The sequence below is a fragment of the Trachypithecus francoisi genome, unplaced genomic scaffold (assembly GCF_009764315.1).
Source record: "Trachypithecus francoisi isolate TF-2019V2 unplaced genomic scaffold, Tfra_2.0 Lachesis_group10, whole genome shotgun sequence".
NCBI lineage: Eukaryota > Metazoa > Chordata > Mammalia > Primates > Cercopithecidae > Trachypithecus > Trachypithecus francoisi.
The window spans coordinates 112,970,970-112,990,309 of record NW_022681455.1 but is presented as its reverse complement, the minus strand read 5'-3'; the positions used below and the strand labels follow the sequence as shown (position 1 = coordinate 112,990,309).

The 19,340-nt window shown below is 49.1% G+C and overlaps 1 protein-coding gene and 1 pseudogene across 2 annotated transcripts; one reads left to right on the top strand and one right to left on the bottom strand.

Annotated features, from left to right (window-relative positions):
- Positions 1–35: 35 nt before the first annotated feature.
- Positions 36–2,041, bottom strand: LOC117088000 (annotated as a pseudogene). Its single transcript, XR_004438966.1, has 2 exons — positions 643–2,041; positions 36–487 (listed from the first exon to the last, which is right to left on the bottom strand). The product of XR_004438966.1 is annotated as an ATP synthase subunit alpha, mitochondrial-like (transcript).
- A 1,932-nt stretch (positions 2,042–3,973) lies between these two features.
- Positions 3,974–18,770, top strand: DHODH (dihydroorotate dehydrogenase (quinone)). The gene is made up of 9 exons (XM_033218865.1): positions 3,974–4,164; positions 7,750–7,962; positions 10,178–10,377; positions 12,736–12,818; positions 14,838–15,025; positions 16,075–16,188; positions 16,878–17,031; positions 17,187–17,346; positions 17,858–18,770. Exons 1-9 carry the CDS (start codon positions 4,144–4,146, stop codon positions 17,910–17,912), a joined length of 1,188 nt encoding a protein of 395 aa, XP_033074756.1. The 5' UTR covers positions 3,974–4,143; the 3' UTR covers positions 17,913–18,770.
- The last annotated feature ends 570 nt before the right edge of the window (positions 18,771–19,340 follow it).

The window sequence follows — 19,340 nt, the reverse complement described above, 5'->3', positions numbered from 1 at the left end:
GTCCCCGGAACTCTCCTCTTTTTTTTTTTTTTTAATCCATTATGGAAACTTTTTAACTTGATTTTTGTACATAAGGAGTATGAGAGTAACCCTTTTACAAAGAAACTAATTTACTAGAACAAACAATGACAAAACTGAACTGATATTTGATGTGAATCCACAGGAGTTTAAGCTTCAAATCCAGCCAAGAAGTTTGTTACAATCTCCGTCAGCTTTGCATCTGAGTCTTCTGAGATCTTTCCATCAGCCCTGATAGTGCCCAGCAGGGCTTAGTGCTGGCTGACAACATGAGACAAGAAAGCATTCTCAAATTTTGTAACCTTGCTGGGCTCCAGTTTATCACGATACCCCCTTTACACCCACACAGATAACAGCCACTTGTTCTTCAGTAACCATGGGAGAACACTGTCCTTGCTTCAGCAACTCAGATGCACACCACGACTCAAGAGTTGAGTGGGAGCATTGAGGTCAGAACCAAACTGGGCTACTCAGGAGGCTGAGGCAGGAGAATGGCACGAATCTGGGAGGTGGAGCTTGTAGTGAGCCGAGATTGCACCATTGCACTCCAGCCTGGGCAACAGAGCAAGATTCTGTCTCAAAAAAAAAATCACCACAGTAAACCACACTCCAACAGGGCTGCACACTCGGGGTCTTGATTAGAAACAGTAACCTCATGATACTGAGCCAATTCCAGCTTCATGGTACCTGCCGCCTGCTTCATAGTCCTGGTTTGGGCAGCAGATCCAACACAAGACATACACAGATCAATGTTAATGGCAGAGCGGATATCTTAGTAGAACAATTCTGTTTCCAAGAAGATATGTCTGTCAGTGATGGAAATGACATTTGCTGGAATGTAAGCCGACACATCACCAGCCTGTGTTTCTATGACTGGCAAAGCAGTCAAGGAGCCACCACCAAAAGCATTGTTCATTTTGGCTGCTCTCTCCAGCAACCTGGAGTGTAGGTAGAACACATCACCAGGACAGGCCTCACGACCAGGCGGTCGGTGGAGCAACAGAGACATCTGACAGTAAGCAACAGCCTGTTTGGGTAAGTCGTCATAGATGATCAAAGTATATTTGCCATCGTCTCTAAAATACTCTCCCATGGAACAGTCAGAGTAAGGAGCCAGGTACTGAAGTGGGGCAGCACCTGAGGCCATCGCTGACACCACAATGGTGTATTTCATGGCATCTGCATCTGTAAGTCTCTTCACCAACTGAGCAACAGTGGATCTCTTTCAACCAATAGCAACATAGATACAGTACAGCTTCTTCTTTTCTTCAGATCTAACATTGAAACGTTTTTGGTTAATGATAGTGTCAATAGCAATTGAGGTTTTCCCAGTCCGTTGGTCACCAATAATCAGCTCATGCTGACCACGACCAACTGGCACCAAGTTATCCACAGCCTTAATGCCAGTCAGCACTGGTTCCCACACTGAAGTTCGAGGAATGATTCTGGGGGCTTTCAGACCAACTTGCCTATGGGTCTTGGAACCCACTGGACCCTTTCCATCAGTAGCATTACCAAGAACATCAGCTACATGACCCAGTAGCTCCTCACTGACTGGAATGTTCACCATGGCTCCTGTCCTCTTCACTACACTTCTTTCCTTAGTTTATTATTTTCAAACACTACACCACCAACATTGTCAGGTTCCAAGTTCAAGGACATATCCTTTAAGCCTGAAGGAAACTCTACCATTTCTTCTGCTTGAACATTCCTCGGCCCATGTACACGGACAATACCATCACCAATAGTTAAGACACGCCCAGTTTCTTCAAGGTCAACAGAGGTATCAGTTCCAAGAATAGGCTCTTCAAGAATAGAGGACATCTCAGCAGTCCCAGTCTTCTGAAGATGAGTGTTAGAGGCATGGAGGTTCTTTGCAGCAATGAAAGATGAACCCAAAGCATTTCTGGAGACCAGTCCCGCCCACCGAGGGAGGTCGCAGGCCACGGCCGCTGTGGCACACACGGACAGCATCTTTGCAGTTTCTCCACAGGTGATACTTCCACAGTCGCAGCCTCCGGACTGGCTGGGACCATTTCAAGCATTTTTAAATGAAATCTGATGTTGATGAAATCTCTGAAAGTCAAATCAGGTATCTTACACAGTGCTGTAATTTCATTTCAATCCTTTTCATAAAGGGTAAAGTACTTGTATATACTCTTTCAATACATGCTTTATCTAAGACACAAGCACTCTATCAATAAAAGTTTTAATTTAAACGATCAAAAAGTTGGTGAGAGAGTGCTCAGAACTGAGGATCAACATGTAAGTAGCCTTTTGTCCCAGACGAGTAATCATTTATGTTGACTAAGGTATGCTGAATTAACTTGTTCCATTAAAGTGTAAAGGGAAGACAGGTTGATAAGCATAACTTTTACCTTGATAAATGCTTTCAATGACTTCTATTGCATGTAGACTGAAACACCTAGCATGTAAATGGGTCTGTGAATTTGTTCCAATTTGATAGCTTCATACGGTTGATGAAGCTCAAAAATGGCTTGACTCAAGATGTTTCATACACCTTTCTTTTGCTCTAATTTCTGCTACAATAACCCAGCTATTTCAGCTGATGGCGGGAACACTGCAACTGGACACAAATGACACGGATGGGTGTAGAGCCTCCAAACAATAAGTATCTGATTAATGCTGTTGACACCTAAGTCTACAAAGGCTATTCTCCAACAATTAGGACATCATTAGGTAAGACATTTCAAAATTTTTGGTGAGGGCGCGATTGCTTCAGAGGACTACACAGTGACACATTAGGTCATCATAAATCACCACAGTACCATCCTGGCTAACACGGTGAAACCCCGTCTCTACTAAAAATACAAAAAATTAGCTGGGCATGGTGGCGGGTCCCTGTAGTCCCAGTTACTCAGGAGGCTGAGGCAGGAGAATGGCACGAACCCGGGAGGCGGAGCTTGTAGTGAGCCGAGATGGCGCCTCTGCACTCCAGCCTGGGCAACAGAGCAAGACTCTGTCTCAAAAAATAAATAAATAAATAAATAAAAATAAAAATAAAAATCACCGCAGTAAACCACACTCCAACAGGGCTGCACACTCAGGGTCTTGATTAGAAACAGATAAAAAAAACACCTCCACATCTGTTGCACCAGAATGCCGAGGTTTAACCAGGGACACTTTCTCCAGGAGGCATAACAGGCGCAGGGCCAGGGAAGGGCCTCTGACACTTTTAGGGTCTCAAGAAAACTTTTTTTTTTGTTGTTGTTTTTCTTTGTTTTTGAGACAGAGTCTCCCTTTGTCGCCCAGGCTGGAGTGCAGTGGTGTGATCTTGGCTCACTGCAACCTCCACCTCCTGGGTTCAAGCGATTCTCCTGCCTCAGCCTCCCAAGTAGCTGGGATTAGAGGCGCCCGCCACTACATCCGGCTAATTTTTTGTATTTTTTTTTTTAGTAGAGACGGGGTTTTGGGTGTTGACCAGGTCTCGAACTCCTGACCTCAAGTGATCCGCCTGCCTCGGCCTCCCAAAGTGCTGGGATTACAGGCGTGAGCCATTGAGCCTCAAGAAAATGTTTTAATTTCCTTAAAAAACCTTAAGAAAAATCAACTTTCAAGTTGAAAAACTTTATATATTAACATATTCATCTTTATATCAACACAGCAGTAAAATTTATTTTTTAAAGTGATAAAAACTGTACAAATATTTCTGGTGTGAAACACAGCGTTTTGACGTCTATACTAAAACAATTTCAGGAAGGGGCCCACAAAAGTCACGACGCGGCCCCGGCAGAAAGGCAGCGGTGTGTGGCACGACCTCAACACCTGTCTTTCTCACAGAGCCCCGACTCCTAGCGGACTCTCGGATTCGACGCTGCGGTACCACAGACAAATCCCGCGCACTAAGTTCTCTTCCAACCGCCGGCGACCAAGCGGCAGAACGCGAGCAGGGCGGGCGGAAGAGGTGTAGCCGCCGCTACTGCGCACGCGCACCCAACCAGAACCTGGGGGTGATGCCGGGCCTTCCCTGCGGCGCGGAGGCGACCGCTCAACCCTTCTTCCCGGCGATTGGTGGACTGGCGGCTAAGGGGCGGAGATAGGAGGGGCCGCTGCCATCTTCTCCAATGGAACGGAGACAGGGGCGGGCTAATTGACGGAAGGAGCATGGCGTGGAGACACCTGAAAGTGAGTCCCGCGAGTGAGCAGTGTGGATCGGGGACCGGGGACCGGGGACCCGGGCGGGCAAGAACGGAGAGTCAGACCGGGCGAAGCATGGACCGAAGGCGGCTCCGGGAGTGTGGGCCCCCCTAGGACGTGTGCGTGTTTGCGGGGGCGCCTGTAAATGCTCGTGCGTGTGCATTTGCACGTGGACTCGGTCAGGCGCAGCATACAGCGCCTGCAGGTCTGGATGGGTGCTGATCTGAGTGTCTGCGCCTGGGCCATGTTTTTGAGCCTGGCACAGGGATGCCTAGTGAACACATGACCGCCTAGCGTTGTGTGCAGGATCCAATGGGGAATGAAACTAGAGTAGGACATGGTCCCAGTCCTTTTAGGTAAAGTTTTGTTAGGGCCGGGGGCTCTATGTTTAAAGTTCTTAGTTGTATCCCCGTATGTAGTAGGTGTTCAAATATTTGTTGATTGGCATGGGGTTGGGGCGGGGAGGCGTACGGTCTCCAAGGGAGGCAATGAAAACCTTGAGTCTCTTTATTTATTCATTTGAGACGGAGTCTCAGTCTGTCGCCCAGGCTGGAGTGCAGTGGAGCGATCTTGGCTCACTGCAAACTCCGCCTCCCGGGTTCAAGCGATTCTCCTGCCTCGGCCTCCTGCGTTGCTGGGATTACAGGCGCGCGCCACCACGCCTGGCTAATTTTGGTATTTTTAGTAGAGACGGGGTTTCACCATTTTGGTCAGGCTGGTTTCGAACTCCTGACCTCGTGAGCCTCCCAAAGTGTTGGGATTACAGGCGTGAGCTACCGCGCTCGGCCTGAGTCTCTTTTTAAAATAAATATATGGAGAGAGATGGAATCTCACTGTGTTGCCCAGGCTGGTCTAGAACTATTGGCCTCAAGGTATCTTCCCGCCTCAGCCTCCCAAAGTGGTGGGATTACAGGCGTGGGCTACCGCACCCAGCCAATGAATATTTGATCTACATCTCTTTAGCAGTTTGGAAGGATCTTTAAAAGCAAATCTGATCATGTCATTTCCTGGCTTAGGGAATGAAACCCACATCTTGATTTTGGCCAAACTCCTGCTCTTTTCTCTTGTTTCTTCTTAAGCCTTACTTTCCCTCACTCCTCTGTTCCATACTTTCTCCCTTTCTCATTCTCTTCTGCTACTGAGAGAGCCTTTACACTTTTCCTCTCCCTACTGCCTTCTGGTTAACTTTTTTAAAATAATTGAACCAGAATAGGTTCAGAGAGACTCCCAACAACTTGTTTATCCCTTGAGTATCAGCTTTAAGTCATTTCCTTAAGGAAGCCTTTCCTTACCTCTAAGATTAGGTTGAATACTTTCATTACCTTATACTTTTTATCCTTCATCACAGTTGCCATGACTACATATTTGCATGATCATTGATTTCCATCTGTTGCTTCATAAGATCACACTCTCCATGAGGGTAGGGGCAAGATCTGTTTTGCCATCTTTGCTCAATCAGTATTTGATGAATGACTGAACTAATGAATGAATAACTCAGCATCTGACAGTGATAATTAGAGAAAAGCATTGTGAACCACTTTTGATCCAATAAGATCTGAAGCTTCTGTTTTATATTTTACACCCCCTGAAATGGAATATATGTATAATATCTTTGTATGTATACATTTTTGAGAGAGTCTTCACTCCGTCGCGCAGGTGGGTCGATCGCGCAGTGGCGCGATGCCGGCTCGCTGCAGCTTGGACATCCTGGTCTCAAGGGATCCACCCACTTCTACCTCCCAAGTAGCTGAGACCACAGGTGCATCACCATGCCTGGCTAATTTTTTATATTTTGTAGAGATGGGGTCTCACTATGTTGCCCAGGCTGGTCTCAAACTCCTGAACTCAAGCAGTTCTCCCACTTCAGCCTCCCAAAGTGCTGGGATTACAAGCATGAGTCACTAAGCATGAGTCTAGCTGTGTGCAATTTTTTTTTTTTTTTTTTTTTTTTTTTGAGACGGAGTCTTGCTCTGTCGCCCAGGCTGGAGTGCAGTGGCCGGATCTCAGCTCACTGCAAGCTCCGCCTCCCGGGTTCCCGCCATTCTCCTGCCTCAGCCTCCCGAGTAGCTGGGACTACAGGCGCCCGCCACCTCGCCCGGCTAGTTTTTTTTTTTTTGTATTTTTTAGTAGAGACGGGGTTTCACCGTGTTAGCCAGGATGGTCTCGATCTCCTGACCTCGTGATCCGCCCGTCTCGGCCTCCCAAAGTGCTGGGATTACAGGCTTGAGCCACCGCGCCCGGCCAAGCTGTGTGCAATTTTTAAAAGCCAGCATAATTAATACCCTAAGTGGAATATAAAGGAGAAAATTTAAAAGTAGTTTATATTAATAAAATTACATGTATTTCAATATGTAAATATTGCTGACTCCCCTAGTGAGATAGTTGTGTTTAAGCCTCTACTTAGAAATGCAAGTGCGGCCGGGCACGGTGGCTCAAGCCTGTAATCCCAGCACTTTGGGAGGCCGAGGCGGGCGGATCACGAGGTCAGGAGATCAAGACCATCCTGGCTAACACGGTGAAACCCCGTCTCTACTAAAAAATACAAAAAATCTAGCCGGGCGAGGTGGCGGGCGCCTGTAGTCCCAGCTACTCTGGAGGCTGAGGCAGGAGAATGGCATAAACCCGGGAGGCGGAGCTTGCAGTGAGCTGAGATCCGGCCACTGCACTCCAGCCTGGGCGACAAGAGCGAGACTCCGTCTCGAAAAAAAAAAAAAAAAAGAATGCAAGTGCACAGGTATGTTATATTATCAAACACCCCAGCAAAGCACTGTGCCATTCCCAATGAGATTTTCTGAAATGAACAATTCTTGGGAATGTTCTATATGACACTGTATAGTTGTCCCTCAATTTACAAGATACTTGTACTGTATGTGAAAACCATGTGAAGGCTGGGCACTGTGGCTCATGCTGTAATCCCAGCACTTTGGGAGGCCAACGCAGGAGTACTACTTGAGCCCAAGAGTTCTAGACCAGCCTGGGCAACATAGCGAGACTCCATCTCTTCAAAAAATTGGCTGGGCTTGGTGGCATGTACCTGTGGTCCCAGTTATTTGGGGAGGCTGAGGTGGGAGGATCGCTTGAGACCAGGAGGTCAAGAAAGACAGTTTATACGGTAAAATATAGTTTGGCTCAGATAATATGAACATACGATTTTTTACCCACACGAATGTCAGTAGGATGTTCAAAAGTCACACAGGAAATGGGACAGTTCATGTCAGATAGTCTCAAGATGAGAAGGATGTCTGACTTTACGGATTCCTGCCCACCACATCTATTAGCATTACCCTCTAGCTGTAACCAGCAGCAGTATCCACCACAATCCCCCTAGGGGACAGGATGGTCCCTCTTGAAATTTCTGGCCTGGAGTCCCAGGAAAGCCTTTAGGGCCTGAAGAGGTGTAGGCAGAAGTGTCAATACAGCCTCTGACTGTAGAGGCCAGTGTTAGCAGAAGGCTAAGGGCGTCTGTTTCATGTGACCTGCCGTTAGGTCCTCTGCGTGCCTGGGTGTGAAGGGCTCAGGGAGGGTGCTGCAGCCTGGCCCGGAGGGACCCCCTAATAGGCTCTTTTTTTGCAGAAGCGGGCCCAGGATGCTGTGGTCATCCTGGGGGGTGGAGGACTTCTCTTTGCCTCCTACCTGATGGCCACGGGAGATGAGCGTTTCTATGCTGAACACCTGATGCCAGCTCTGCAGGGGCTGCTGGATCCGGAGTCAGCCCACAGACTAGCCGTTCGCTTCACCTCCCTGGGGCTCCTTCCACGGGCCAGATTTCAAGACTCTGACATGCTGGTAGGTGTTCCTGGATACCCTGTGCATTAAATACAAAGGCGAAGGCTGAAGTCCCCTAAACTCAGCTAGGACTGATCTTTTTGAACACCATAACCCCAAGTGAGCAGTGGGGATTTGGAATTCAGTCTGAGCATTATTTTTTTGTGTCATGTAATTAGCAATGATGATGATCTATTACATATATGGGATTGTGTTAGGCGATGTTCTTGTTTGATCCTCCCAGCTACTGCATGAGCTGGATCCTGTTACCATCCCCAGCCATGGATCAGGAAACCAAGAAACAGAGTAAGGAATACAAAAAGGAACTCCAGTCACACAGCTAGGAGGTAGCAGGACCAGGATGCAAACCCACGGAGTCTGACAGCTGGCTTCCCGCCCCTTGGCCGCTGTCCTGCCTTGCTGAGGTTGCAGGTAGCTCAGTCTTCCCCTCGGCTAAATGGGGAAACTGCCAGTCATTGCGCACCGTGCGAGGCAGGAGCGTTGGGTCCCAGCCTCACTCAGCCGCATGTTTAGCACACGGGCCCTCTCCACATGCTTGAAATCTTTGGCCTAGAGTCCCAGGAAAGCCTTTAGGGCCGGAAGAGGGTGTGTAGGCAGAAGTGTAGATATAGCCTCTAACTGTAGAGGCCAGTGTCAGCAGAAGGCTAAGGGCCTCTGTTTCATGCAACCTTCCGGGCTTAGTGCAGCAAACCCAATAGAAGAATCCCCATCCTCATAGAAGCTGCTTCCTCATGGAAGTCTCGGCAGTTTCCTTTCGAGAGGCTTCTTACCAAATGGGAGGACATCAGAATGATCTGAGTGTGAAAACGCAAACAAGAAGCCCTCAGAACTCTGGTGAGGAAGGGTCACTGTTACAAATGAAAGGGGCCTTCACCACATTTCCCCCTCTGACCTTAGAGTCCTTTTCACTCTCTGCTTGTATGGGGTTGAGCAGATGTGTCATTTCCCCCGACTCGCCATGCTCACGCACTAACAGGCACTGTAGGCTCAGACAGAGCGCTCTGTTAAACCGTCCTCACCCCAGACTGCTAGTTTGAGAGCCCTGGAGTGAATGGGAGTGAATAATGAGTGGGATGCAGCGATGAGGAGAATTTAGAAGGAAGTGTGGTGTGCCTGAGGGCGCAGGCTGTCTGTGAAAACACAGATGACAGAGACAGGCAAACCTGACCTCGGCGTGTTGTCCTAAACACCGCTGCCTGTGCCCACGCTTGCAGCAGCTCAGGTAGAATGTGACTCAAACTTTTTAACTGGTAGCCAGGACTCTTGATGATTTCACAGCTTTCCTGGTTTAGCTCTCCACCCTCCACCTATGTCAGGCATGTTCGAATCCCCTGGGGCTGCATTTGGAGTATCCAGATGCCCTGGCCTGGTGCCAGACCAGTTTCACCGCCACATCTGAGAGTGGGGCCTGAAAGCTGCCAGGGGCTTTTGTGGTACAGCTGGAGCTGAGAATCGCAGTCCTGGAGGAAGGCCCCTAGTCCAGCCACACACATCTTGCCTCCCAGTCTCCTGAGGTGCTGCGAACATTCTCACCTTCATTTGTTGTTCTTCTTTCTTGGAGCATCTCTCTTAACCCCTGCTTCCAGGATCCCATGGTGTTCACCCTGGGAGGCCTTTGCTAGTCTCCTGAAAGGTCGCTGGAGCCCATTAGTCAGTTCTGCCCAGCTGAACACCTTCCTTCCTCTGGTTCCCCGTGGGAGGCTGGGGGTCGTGGCTGGGGCTTCTTACCAGCCTGGATGAGGAGGGACACAGCTGGAGCTGATGTTTATTAAGCTGATTAAAGGGTTTTGCTGCTTACCATGCCTTGGTTTCAGGGAAGCACTATCTAGGGCCTGACACCAGCGAGCTCCTCTCTCCCACCAAGGCTAGTTGATAAGAAGGTATGAACCTTAACCACAATTGGAAAAGACAGCGCTTGTCTCCTGTTCAACCCACGGTGGAAACACCATTTCTCCCCCCAGGCTTGCTAATAATAGAGCCCAGTGGTTTTCAAACTTGAGTAGGCGTCACAGTCCCCTGGAGAGCCGGCACTGTTACAAATAGGTTCCCCCAGGGCTCCATTCCTCCCCCAAAGATTTTGACCTTGGGGGTGGGCCCTGGGATCTGAGGTTTCACAAGCTTCCCAGGTCATTCTGGTGTAGCTGTGCCAGGAACCATGCTTTGAGAAACACCAGGATAGCCTTGCGTGCCTCTGACTTTGTCTTCCTCTTCCCAGGAAGTGAGAGTTCTGGGCCATAAATTCCGAAATCCAGTAGGAATTGCTGCAGGATTTGACAAGCATGGGGAAGCCGTGGACGGACTTTATAAGATGGGCTTTGGTTTTGTTGAGATAGGAAGTGTGACTCCAAAACCTCAGGAAGGAAACCCCAGACCCAGAGTCTTCCGTCTCCCCGAGGACCAAGCTGTCATTAACAGGTAGGTGAGCGACCCAGAGTTAATGGGGGATGCCCTCTTTCCAGCTGGGCTTTCAGAGATGTAAGATCTGCCTCTGTTTTTTTTCTCTCATACAATATGGACATTCTTCTGTCATTTGGAATGTTCAGGAACCCCGTTCAGCATCTACTGTGTGCCCCAGGCATCTATCTTGAAAAGCAGGCTTTGTTACGTCCATTTAACAGTTGTGTAGATGGAGGCTCGTAGAGCCAAATAACTCTGCTTTGGTCACGGAGATAATAAGCAGGAGAGCTTGGGCATGGCCTGGGCTTACTGGACTTAAGAGTTTGTGCTCTGTCCATGCTGTTTCTCCAGTGCTCTTACTCGACACTGTCCAAGAGAAATGTAATATGAGCCCATGTGTAATTTAAAGTGCTCTAGTGACCACACTAACACAGTAAACAGAATGAGTGAAATTGATACTTACTTAAAATTATAATTTAGTTATATTTAATATGTTACAAGTATTTAAAAAAACGTGCTTAAAACACCATAAAAAGTATTAATTCGCTGTTTTTACCTTCTTTTGCCTGTACCAAGTCTTTAAGAGCCAGTGTGCATTTTACTTCCAGCACCTCTCCCTTTGGACCAACTGCATTCCCAGCAGCCAGTAGCCACATGTGGCCAGCAGATGTGTTTTGGCCAGCACAGCCCCAGCCTTTAGCAAACAGGAGAATGTAATATTCAACATGCACAGCTGCTCTTAGTAAGAGAAATCCTTCTAGACTGTATAAAGCCCTTCCCTTTGTCATCCCTGGGTAATTTTTACTGCAGCAAACCCAAAAGGTGAAGAAGTGCCTGCTTTTTGGTAAGAGGATTTTGAAGAGCCTCTTTGGGGAGATTTCAGTGGGCATCTTTGGGGTCACTGGTGGCCTCCTGGGAGATGGACCTGTAGGACATTTACTTGGCTGTGCTTCCTGCTTTCTTGTGCTTGTTTCAGGGAAAGTCTCCAGCATTAGAGGTCAAGTTATTGATCTTTCTGCTGCATTGCAGGTAGGGATCAATATCTTCAGAATTGGCCAGGCAAAATATATTTGCTTATCATTCAGCTGCTACAGATAACTGCAGGTGCTGGGATGATGGTACTTGGTGAATCCTGTAGGTGAGCAGGGGTGTGAGATTGTGCTGTGAGCACTGTGTGTGTGGCCTCCTGGCTGTGTGGCATGTGGTGGGTGTGCTGTAAATACTTGCTGAATGAATGGGTTAAGTTATTAAGTCATCAAACATGTGTGCCAGTGTGTCTGTTATTATAGATGCTATTGGCTCTAACAAAGTGGCTTAAACAACAGGCACATTTGATACTATTTTCTTCTCATAACAGGTGCAGTGGGCAGGTCCAGGGTTGGTTGAGCACCAGGGCAGTGTTGAGACTCTGGTCCAACTTCTTTGGGCCTTCCCTTTTTGCTTGTCAGAGAGCGACCTCGGCTGCGAGTATTATGTTCTTACACGGATGCTCAAGAGCAGAAAGGAAAAAGGGCGGGGATGTTCTCAGAGGCTCCCAGTAGGCCTCACTTGCGTCTCTGTCTACACCTGGGCACACACTTTTGCTTCACTTGCCAGCAAGGCTGGGAAAGGAGTCGTTAGCATTTTTACCCTGTATCAGGTCAGGTGGGTTTCACTGGCAAGGAGGAAGAGGAAGGGGACTGGCCACTAAGTTAACACCCACAGTGGGGCTGGGGATACAGGGATGAAAGAGGGATGAGGTCCCTGCCTTTGGGGAGTGTCTAGTGACAGTGATAGAGGGATGAGAGAGGTGTGAGACGTTGCTTGCCCTCAAGAAGATTGTAACCTAGTACGGGACCTTAAGCACATATGTATGTGTCTATCCCGAGCCAGGAGAAAGGTAGGTCCAAAGCTCTGTATGAAGGCTAGGGGGATGAGGGATTCTTTGCAGCTGGGAGCTTTGTGCAGGAGGAGAGGGAGCATTTGCTCTGAGCTAGGAAGAGAGGTGATTTTCACAGGCAGAAAGCTATAGGGAGATGGAGTGGCTGCAGGGGCTTCAGGAGGCTGTTTGGGAGCCCACGCAGGTGGCAAGTGAGCGTGCAGTTCTCAGAGTGGCTGGGTAAGGAGTGGGGATCCAGCAGGTCTGGGGCAGCTGCTGCTGCATCTGGGCTGTTTCCAATGCTAGTTGGCTGAGCATCTGCAAATTTTAATCTTTCCCCTGGGTATTGGATGGTGTTCTGGCAAGTTCTCTAGGAGCCCCAGGACTCTTTAGACCCTGGAAGTGTAAGAACTGACTGTGATTTTTTTTTTTTTCTCTTGTTTTAAAAAGTCCTAAGTGTACAGAAGTGGCTATGGTGCCTCTCACTCTGCCCCTCGCATCTGCTTGTGGCTCTGCAGGTATGGATTTAACAGTCACGGGCTTTCAGTGGTGGAACACAGGTTACGGGCCAGACAGCAGAAGCAGGCCAAGCTCACAGAAGGTAAAGTGGGGTTGTGTCAGAGGGCCTTTCTTATTTATTAGGAGGAAATGTGGGAGAAACACTGGGAACATTTCTAGTGAAATAAACATGATTGAGCAATAGCAGAAACCACTGAGGACCTCAGGGCACCTCTCCTAGAGGGATTTTCCTGGTCCTACACAGCCTCCAAGAGTTTAACTGGATTTCACAATTTAGCAAATACTCCCTTTGCCTCTGCCTCGTTATGTAACCTGTTACCGTAACTAGGGAGGCCTGAAAGCAAGTGAAGCGAAGTGGCTGGGCTGTGATCACAGGCAGGGAGGGCGGGAGCAGGACTTGAACGTCATCTTCCTGTGGCCCACTCTGTCCTCCCTTTTTAATCGTCTATTGTGTAAATAATGTTCATTAATTACAGAAGACAGTAAATACAGAGAAGCGTAAAGAAAGAAAGTTCAAGAAACAGATACACCTCCCTACTCAAGGATAACATTAGCATTTGGGAAAATATTCTTCATGAGTTGTTTTGGAAACTGCTCATTTTTGGCTCGACACAGTTCACACCTGTAATCTCAATACTTTGGGTGCCCAAGGTGGGAGGATTGCTTGAGCTCAGGAGTTTAAGACCAGCCTGGGCAACATGGTGAGATCCCATTTCTCTGAAAAACCAAAAACAATGTGCATTTTTTTTTGAGACGGAGTCTCGCTCTCTCCCAGGCTGGAGTGCGGTGGCATGATCTCAGCTCACTGCAAGCTCCACTTCCCGGGTTCATGCCATTCTCCTGCCTCAGCCTCCCAAGTAGCTGGGACTACAGGCGCCCGCCATCACACCCGGCTAATTTTTTGTATATTTAGTAGAAATGGGGTTTCACCGTGTTAGCCAGGATGATCTCGATCTCCTGACCTTGTGATCCACCCTCCTCGGCCTCCCAAAGTGCTGGGATTACAGGCATGAGCCACCGCGCCTGGCCACAACATGCATTTTTGAAGGTGCCTCCGGCAATGTGGGTGTTCTTTGTGGCCTCTGCCTCACTTGCTTTCAGGATGCACTTAGTGTTCACAGCTAAAAAATACAAAATTAGCAGGGTGTGGTGGCGCATACCTGTAATCCCAGCTACTCAGGAGGCTGTGACAGGAGAATTGCTTGAATTCAGGGGGCAGAGGTTGCAGTGAGCCAAGATTGTGCCACCACATTCCAGCCTGGGCAACAGTGAGACTCCGTCTCAAAAAAAAATAAAAATAAAAAAAAATTCCAGTATATATATATATATATACACACACACACACACACACACACACATATATAATTTCTTTTTTTGAGACAGAGTCTTGCTCTGCTGCTCAGGCTGGAGTGCAGTGGCGCGATCACGGTTCACTGGAGCCTCAATCCTACTTCAGCCTCACAAGTAGCTGGGACTACAGTTGTGCACCACCGTGCCTGGCTGAGTTTTTTAATTGTAGAGACGGGGTTTCACCATGTTGTCCAGACTGGTCTTGAATTCCTGGGCTCAAGCAATCCTCCACCCTTGGCCACCCAAAGTGCTGGGATTATAGGTGTGAGTCACCGCACCTGGCCTGTTTTTCAGAATTTTATACATATTCTTTCATTTTGTTTTTTCTTCGCAACTGTACATCCAGTCAACTGAGCCAAGGCCAACAAGCATCCCTTGAGGTGAGCGTTGCTGGCCTGACGTGCCTACTGAGTTCTGTCCTCAGTTTTATTCAATTTATGAGGCCCATCTTTTGCCCCACAAGTATTTGCACTAATTTGTCCATTTTCCATGAAACATTTAAAAAAAAAAAGGACAAAATGCAGCAAAACATCCTTGTAGCTGCCCAGACTTTGCTAGACAAAGCTGGCGAGTGGTTTTGGTCAGCAGGCAGGCCCAGGCCACAGTTGAGCACCTGTCAGCCGGTGTCGGGCAGGTCAGGTTTGGAGGGAAGACCTGCGCGACTGTCCACGGTGGTTTGGTCAAGGACAGCCTCAGAAGGTGGCACAGGAAATGGTGTACGGGCTGCAGGCCTGACCAGCAACGTTTGCAGATGGACTGCCGCTGGGGGTCAACTTGGGGAAGAACAAGACCTCAGCGGATGCCGCGGAGGACTACGCAGAAGGGGTGCGCGTGCTGGGCCCGCTGGCCGACTACCTGGTGGTCAATGTGTCCAGCCCCAACACGGCCGGGCTGCGGAGCCTTCAGGGAAAGGCCGAGCTGCGCCGCCTGCTGACCAAGGTGGGCAACTGCACCCCTTCTCCAGGCCCCGTCCCACCAGCCTGCCCCACCCGCTCTTCATTCTCCAGGGCGAAGCTTCAGCATCACCCTCAGAAGCTGCCCTTAGCACCTGGACCAGTAGGACCCCTGGCTCTGCCTTCCCAGGGTCCCCTCTGATCCCCTGTCATGACACTGATTATACGTGACAGTGACACATCATCTGTCCCTGCTGCTGTAAACCACGAGGTCTGTAAGAGCAGAGACCGCGTCTCTCCCATTTGTCACTCTGACCCTAGCACCCAGAGCTCTGAGTGAACTGAAGGACTTCACCCAGCACTTGTGGTAATATTTCCTGGTTATCTTTTAGGAATAAAAGTCTAAAAAAGGCTGGGCATGGTGGCTTATGCCTACAATCCCAGCACTATGAGAGGCCGAGGCAGGTGGATCACTTATAGCCCAGGAGTTTGAGACCAGCCTGGGCAAAAGAGCAAGACCCTGTCTCTACAAATAATTTAAAAATTAGCCAGGCACAGTGGCTCAAGCCTGTAGCCCCAGCTACTTGGAGGCCGAGGCAGGCAGATCACTTGAGCTCAGGAGTTTGTGACTAGTCTGGACAACTTAGCAAAACCTCATCTTACAAGAAATACAGAAATTAGCTGGGCATGGCAGTGCACACCTGTAGTCCCCAGTACTCTGGAGGCTGAAGTGGAAGGATTGCTTGAGCCCAGGGAGGTGCAGGCTACAGTGAGCCATGATCATGCTACTACACTCCAGTGTGGGTGACAGAGTGCAACCTTGTCTCAAAAAAAAAAAGAAAGAAAGAAAAGTCTAAAATACCCTTAAGCTATTAGCCAATGTCCATGGGGATCCCTTGGCCTAAAAGAATGGAATCGGATCCATCTGCATGGTGCTCCTCACATGTCTGAGGCTGGCTTTCCTGAAAAGGAGAAATTGTTCCTGCTTTAGTCTGATTGCTTTTGTGGAAACCGACTGACCTGCATTGTAGGTCACAGCTGCACTGCGGGGCTGCGGTCTGCAGGGTTCCCAGCTCTGGCCATGTGTCGCCCTAGGTGCTGCAGGAGAGGGACGGCTTGCAGGGAGTGCACAGGCCGGCAGTGCTGGTGAAGATCGCTCCTGACCTCACCGCCCAGGACAAGGAGGACATTGCCAGTGTGGTCAAAGAGGTTTGAGTCAGGGCCCGGGCCCAGGGTGTGCCTCCCATGGTCTGCAGAGGCTGTTTGGCCAGCTGGGTTAGCCCAGAATGGCAGCCTTTGTGATTTCCTCTCCTTGGTATTGAAGGCTGGTTTGGTGTCTGTCATGGTGTAACTCACCCTGTGGTCAAAAGCGAATGTTGGAATAAATGCTTGAAGGAGTTTTTCTCATGCCTCTTCCTCTCTCTCCTCATCTGCATCCAGCAAGGTTAAGGCTTGAGCTTGGGTCCTTGGCCGGTCTTGACTGGGACTCAAAATTCTTTCCCTCACTCCTCTCTCCAGCCTGTCTGGACAGCGGGTCTCCGTGGCATAGGAGAGTAGTGGAAATAGCCTGAGCCTGGCCGTCATGGGTTCAAATCCTGGTTCCACCACTTACTACCCGAGGGCCTCAGACAAGACACTATAATTGGGTTGTTTTAAGGACTGGACCCTGTCCTAGGGGAATGTTGTGGGTGGTCAGTGTGTGATGGCTGCTGTTGTCACGTTATGGCTCATTCTAAAACTTGTTGAGGAAAAGATGAGTAGTAAGGTCTGGTGTAGCTCTTGCTTTGGGGGCTGTAGGTGTGGGTACCTGGCCTGGCTGCTGCCTTTGACCGCCAAAGAAGCGCCTCTGCGTCCTTCGGTGCCATGACTCATGGCTTTTTCTCCATCTCACACTGCAGCTGGGCATCGATGGGCTGATTGTTACGAACACCACCGTGAGTCGCCCTGCTGGTCTCCAGGGTGCCCTGCGCTGTGAAACGGGAGGGCTGAGTGGGAAGCCTCTTCGGGATTTATCAACTCAAACCATTCGGGAGATGTATGCACTCACCCAAGGCAAGGCTTCCGGCATCTGTGTCTTCAGATCTGCGTGTGGCTTGGGCTCCTGGGTCCTGATGAGAATCATCATTCCCTCATCTGCCTTGATTGTGGGGGACTCTGGGGCGGAAGCCACATCCTTCTTTACGGTGTCACCATGTGCTTCTCTGTAGGCCGAGTTCCCATAATTGGGGTTGGTGGCGTGAGCAGTGGGCAGGACGCGCTGGAGAAGATCCGGGCAGGGGCCTCCCTGGTGCAGTTGTACACGGCCCTCACCTTCTGGGGGCCACCTGTCGTGGGCAGAGTTAAGCGGGAGCTGGAGGCCCTTCTGAAGTGAGTGAGGTCATGTGTGGCTTGAAACAGAAGTTAGGCAGAGGTTAATTCAGAATCACTCAAGTCAAGGAGATACTGTTGATCTGTTTGTTACTCATTCAAAAAGGAGTTAAGGGGTACACTCTGAAAGGAGAGAGAAACTGGGTTACTCTTTTGATGAAGGACAAACAGTGACAAGGAGAACTGAGGATTAACCTCCAAGGCAACGGTGTTTCTATGGCGGAGTTGTCCATTTGCTCGAGGGAGAGGAGCCTGAGGAATCCCGTCAGCATTCCCATTAATTAAGCAACACTGGTTCAATGTTGGGAGCTGTCAATACTGAAAAGCAATTTCCTTCCCGCTCTGTTCCTACCTGGGTAGAACTATCCCTATATCCCTGGGTGAAGAGTGTAGAGGAAACCAGAGGTGCCTGGGCCGGGATGATGTGTTTCTGGGTGAACATGGGCTTCCTGTAAGAGCAGGGCCTGTCCTCCACTGTTTGCTGAAATTGCTTTGTTTGCTCTTTTTCCAGAGAGCAGGGCTTTGGCAGAGTCACAGATGCCATTGGAGCAGATCATCGGAGGTGAGGACAGCGTCTGTTGGGAAGCCTCATCTGGAACCTTCCCAAGGACTCAGGCAAGCCTTTGTGGCTGGGTCGTGAGAGAAGAGGGACTCTGTCTTGAGCCATGTCCCCCAGCCATGGCATAGCTGCACCATAAACGCCAATTGGGGGTCACCAGGATCAACCGCAGGCTTTCTTCGGTCCCTTGGTCAGACTATAAACTGCGTTTGTGATTCTTTGTGGATTCAAACCCTAGGATCCGACAGTCTTGCGAGCACATTGAATATTAGGGGGAAAAAGTCATGGAAAAAATAAAGCCATTTAGAACCTGGGTTTCAACGCTAGCCCCTTCTGGTTTGCCACAGGCCCTGTCCAGACGCTGCAGGTCCTTCCAGGCCTCTGCTACCTGCATCTACAGTGGGCTTCCGAGGAATTTGACTGTCTTTCATTTGATCTTTATTTTTATTTATTTAATGTTTTAAACTTTATTTTTAAAACATTTTAGACCTAAGGGTGGGGTATGGTGGCTTATGCCTGTAATCCCAGCACTTTGGGAGGCCGAGGTGGGCGGATTACCTGAGGCCAGGAGTTGGAGACCAGCCAGGCCACGATGGTGAAACCCCGTTTCTACCAAAAATACAAAAAATTAGCCAGGCATTGTGGTAGGCACTTTTAATCCCAGGTACTGGGGAGGCCAAGGCAGGATAATCGCTTGAACCTGCGAGGCGGAGGTTGCAGTGAGCCAAGATTGCACCAGTGCACTCCAGCTTGGGCGAAAGAGCGAGACTCCATCACACATACACACAAAAAACTTTTTCCCGTTTCTCTCCCTCCCTCTCTCTATAACATGGATAAAATATTCACATGTATTATGTATTTATTATTGTTGAGTCATTGGTGCCTTACTCTAAAGTGTTTCAGTCTGTATCTCCTAAGCATCCTGATGTTAGTTTTTGATTATAAAATTGACCTGCATTCTTTTTTTTTTTTTTTTTTGAGATGGAGTCTCGCTCTGTCGCCAGGCTGGAGTTCAGTGGCACAATCTTGGCTCACTACAATCTCCGCCTCCTGGGTTCAAGTGATTCTCCTGCCTCAGCCTCCCGAGTATTTGGGACTAGAGGCGTGCACCACCACACCCAGCTGATTTTTGTATTTTTAGTAGAGATGAGGTTTCACCATGTTGGCCAGGATGGTCTCGATTTCCTGACCTCGTGATCTGCTCACCTCGGCCTCCCAAAGTGCTGGGATTACAGGTGTGAGCCCCGCGCCCGGCCTGACCTGCATTCTTTACTAGCAATTCAAAGGGTATAGCACTCTTGAAGTGTAAACATTCCTGTTCCTCCTCACCCCACTCTGCAGACATGCCTTTCTGTCTATCCTCCCGGACTTTTCCCCCTGCATAAAGATGTTCATTTTTTGGGAGGGGGGAGGGATTGCATTGGGAGTTATACCT